Source organism: Verticillium alfalfae, genomic scaffold (assembly GCF_000150825.1).
Source record: "Verticillium alfalfae VaMs.102 supercont1.9 genomic scaffold, whole genome shotgun sequence".
Taxonomy (NCBI): domain Eukaryota; kingdom Fungi; phylum Ascomycota; class Sordariomycetes; order Glomerellales; family Plectosphaerellaceae; genus Verticillium; species Verticillium alfalfae.
This window is the reverse complement of record NW_003315030.1, coordinates 1,305,045-1,308,144: the sequence shown is the minus strand read 5'-3', so window position 1 is coordinate 1,308,144 and position 3,100 is coordinate 1,305,045. Positions and strand designations below refer to the sequence as shown.

The 3,100-nt window shown below is 59.9% G+C and overlaps 1 protein-coding gene across 1 annotated transcript in view; it reads right to left on the bottom strand.

The window, feature by feature from the left end:
• The window catches only part of VDBG_07352 (serine/threonine-protein phosphatase PP-Z), a gene marked incomplete at both ends in the record, with an annotated part of 1,813 nt that extends 570 nt beyond the window's left edge, over positions 1-1,243 (bottom strand). The window contains one exon of the mRNA XM_003002735.1: positions 306-1,243. Within this exon, the coding sequence (XP_003002781.1) occupies positions 306-1,243 (938 nt within the window). The remainder of the gene's footprint in view (positions 1-305) is intronic.
• Between the last annotated feature and the right edge of the window lie 1,857 nt (positions 1,244-3,100).

Genomic DNA, 3,100 nt, shown 5'->3' with positions numbered 1-3,100 from the left:
ATATATGGGCGGCGGGGTCGTATCGCTTGACAGTTACTGTCCATTTCGGCCAGGTTAACCACACAAAGTCCGTGAAGGAGACCGTAGTCAAGGAAATTCGGTTGGTCGCCGATCTCCCCGATGTTCATACACTGTGGTTCAGTGCCGGCGAGAGGCCCCCGTGCATCCAGAAGATCTTGCCTGGCGACAACGGCAGCCAATGGGGCAGTGTGTTGAAGCAGTCGAGGAACGTTTCCAGATCTTGACGTTGGACCTGCGTTTGCATTCGTCATAGAAAGCCGTAGACGCGCGTGACGTGGGCGCACTCGTGGTTGCCGCGCAGGAGGAAAAAGTTGTCGGGGAACTTGACTTTGTAGCAGAGAAGCAGCAGAATCGTCTCAAGCGACTGCTTGCCGCGGTCGACGTAATCGCCGAGGAAGAGGTAGTTGGAAGACGGCGGAAAGCCGCACATCTCGAACATGCGGATGAGGTCGGTGTACTGGCCGTGGACATCGCCGACAATCTTGACGGGGGCATCGAGCTCGAGCAGCGCGGGTTGCGTCAAGAGCACCTCGCGAGCGCGTTGGCAAATGGCGACAATCTCGGCATTCTTAAGGCAGACTCCCTTGGTCACCTTGCCGGCGTACGCTGCGTCCAGCAGGCGCTTGATGTAGTCGTCGAGATCCATGTCTTTGATCTCGCCCATGGCGACGCCCGTAGGCGCATCGGCCTGCGGAGTGTTGTCGTCGACCGCAGCCTCAGTAATGGGGATCTCGCCATCGGTCTTGCTGAGGATGGACTTGCCAGGCGCTTGGAGATGGGTGTTGAGGCTGGCGCTGGCGCAGGGCGGCTGGTCGGAGACGTGATCGACCTCACCGGACGCCTGGGCCGCACTGACGTCGTGGAAGCCCTTCTGGGTGTGGTGCACGGGGGACGGGGGTGGTTGGAGGTCGTCAACGGGCGAGTCGAGCTCGCTCAGGGCGCCGCCGCCACCAGGGCTCATGGGCGACGAGATGGAGTCGTGGCGGCTGCCGCGGGATGTGGCCGACCGGCCGCTCTTACCTGACTTGACCGAAGCTGCGTCGTCGTTATTGGCGGACATGGAAGCTCGAGGGCTGTCGGTGGACTTGTTGGTAATCTTGGAGCGCAGAGACCGGAATGAGCGCGATGACTCTTTCGTGTCGGATCGGGAGAAGGACGGGTACGACTTGAAGTCGTCTGGCCCATCCTTGGAGCCCTTATCCTTGGAAGGCTGGTTGCCCATGATGCAGAATCAGAGAGTACTGCTGCGAGGTAAGAATGATTTGCGTCGCTGTGCCTGTCCGGCTGGTCCTAGGGAGGGTAGAAGATGTGATCTAGGACGGACAGGAAGCGGGTGGAGGGGGAGGAACGGCGACCAGCGGAGGCGTCCGTTTTCGGGAACGGGAGGCGGGTGGCCTAAGAGCTGGGCTATGCGAAATGAATTCGGTCGGGTTGAAAAGGAAGGCGGTTGTCGCTGGCAGTTATCGTCAATCAGCAGCAGTCGGCGATCTCGGTTGGCACGATGACGAATTGGTGCTGCTGTCGGGAGCGCACGTTGATGGGCTTGATCGGAGAATGCGGGTGATGCGGTGAAGCTGAATCAAGTCTCTACGTCAGCCTTGTCCGACATGCTCAGAGCCAAGGTATTGGGTGGTGAGAGGTTGAGTTCGGGGGGTGGGAGGGGGCCGTGAGACCAAGACACAAGATGCAGGACCCGCTCGATGACCGCACAGCGGGACAAAGACAGGTGCTTGCTTATCAGGCAGCTGAGAGTGGGAGATAAGTACCTGACGGTCTGTCTGTTTGAGATGATGTGTCGGGTCAAGAAACCTGGTAAGAGCCGAGCAGGATGCAAGGTCGAGTTGACAGAGGGGAAGACGATGAAGAGCGGCGAGGAGAGGTGGAGAGGAGAAGATGCAACGTGATGGTGGTGGTTGCGGCGGTGGGTGGTAGAAGTTGCTAGTCGGTCTACCTTAGTTCGGTCAGAGAGAAGAGAGGGTGCTTGGAGCTGATGACCAACTGGGCCCGGCGGGATGGCGGAGGTGGTGGTTGGAGGAGAGGATGCCAAGGTTTTGTATCGAACCCAGGCTCCAACCCAGGCCTGTCCAGTGTGCGTGGCTGCCCTGTACGTTGCTGTTCGCTAGGGTGGTGCTATGGGGCTCCTCCCAAGGAGCTTGGGGCGGGTCGACTGGGGTGGTCGGTCGGTCGGCCAGCGGAGCTTAGGGGGGTAGGTACCGTAGGTCGGCCAGGAGTTAAGGCGCTGTCAGTGCTTTCCCCGGCCGTTACCCTGTCACTCCAGTCCACCATCCACGCTCGCTTTGACATCCGCCATCCAACGTTTGCTCTTCGCTGGCCACATATTCGTCCACGAGGCTCACAGTTCTGTTTTGCCGATGACCCCAACTCTGGCAGGCGCCTTCCACACCCTCCCCTAGCGTACCGCAATGGCGAGATCAATGGGTGGGTATATGGCCTGAGACCCGATAGAGAATGACCGTTCCTGTCCAGCCCACCCTCCATGACGGAACCCTTATCGAGCGCCGCATCCAGCCTGGCTTGGCTGTCACCAATGGGGGCGCCCAGATGAAGCAGCAACTGTGCCAGCGACCACCACATCTACCAGGATCACGTTGAAAGCTTACAGAGGCCACCATGGCCAAAGGAGCAAGATGGACCGACGTCAAATAACGCCACGATGCTATTCAAGCGCAAGAGTCAGTCCTGGCTGAGAGGGTTGGTCACGATAGGGAAATTGTCGAGCCCTGGCTGGCTGAGGGCCCTGCGAACTAGAGGGCCGCCTCGACCCCATCGACGCCGGCTCGCGCAGGCGACGGCCCACGCTTGGCCCAGCGCCAGCCCAGGATCCCCGCGCTCGTGGCGAGGCAGAGCCAGGGGGATGGGACGGAAGGTTTCTGCTGAATGGGCAAATGGTTTGATGTCAAGTGACCACAATATCCCAGGAAACACGATGTCCCAGGAACTAAGCTTGGCTGAGACGGGCACGCGAAGGGGCGGGGGGACCTTCTGTTTTGCCGCAAAATGCCATCCCAGGGGCCCAGCCCTGCAAAAAATCCCAGCCAGGCTTTGGGGGGTTCATTCC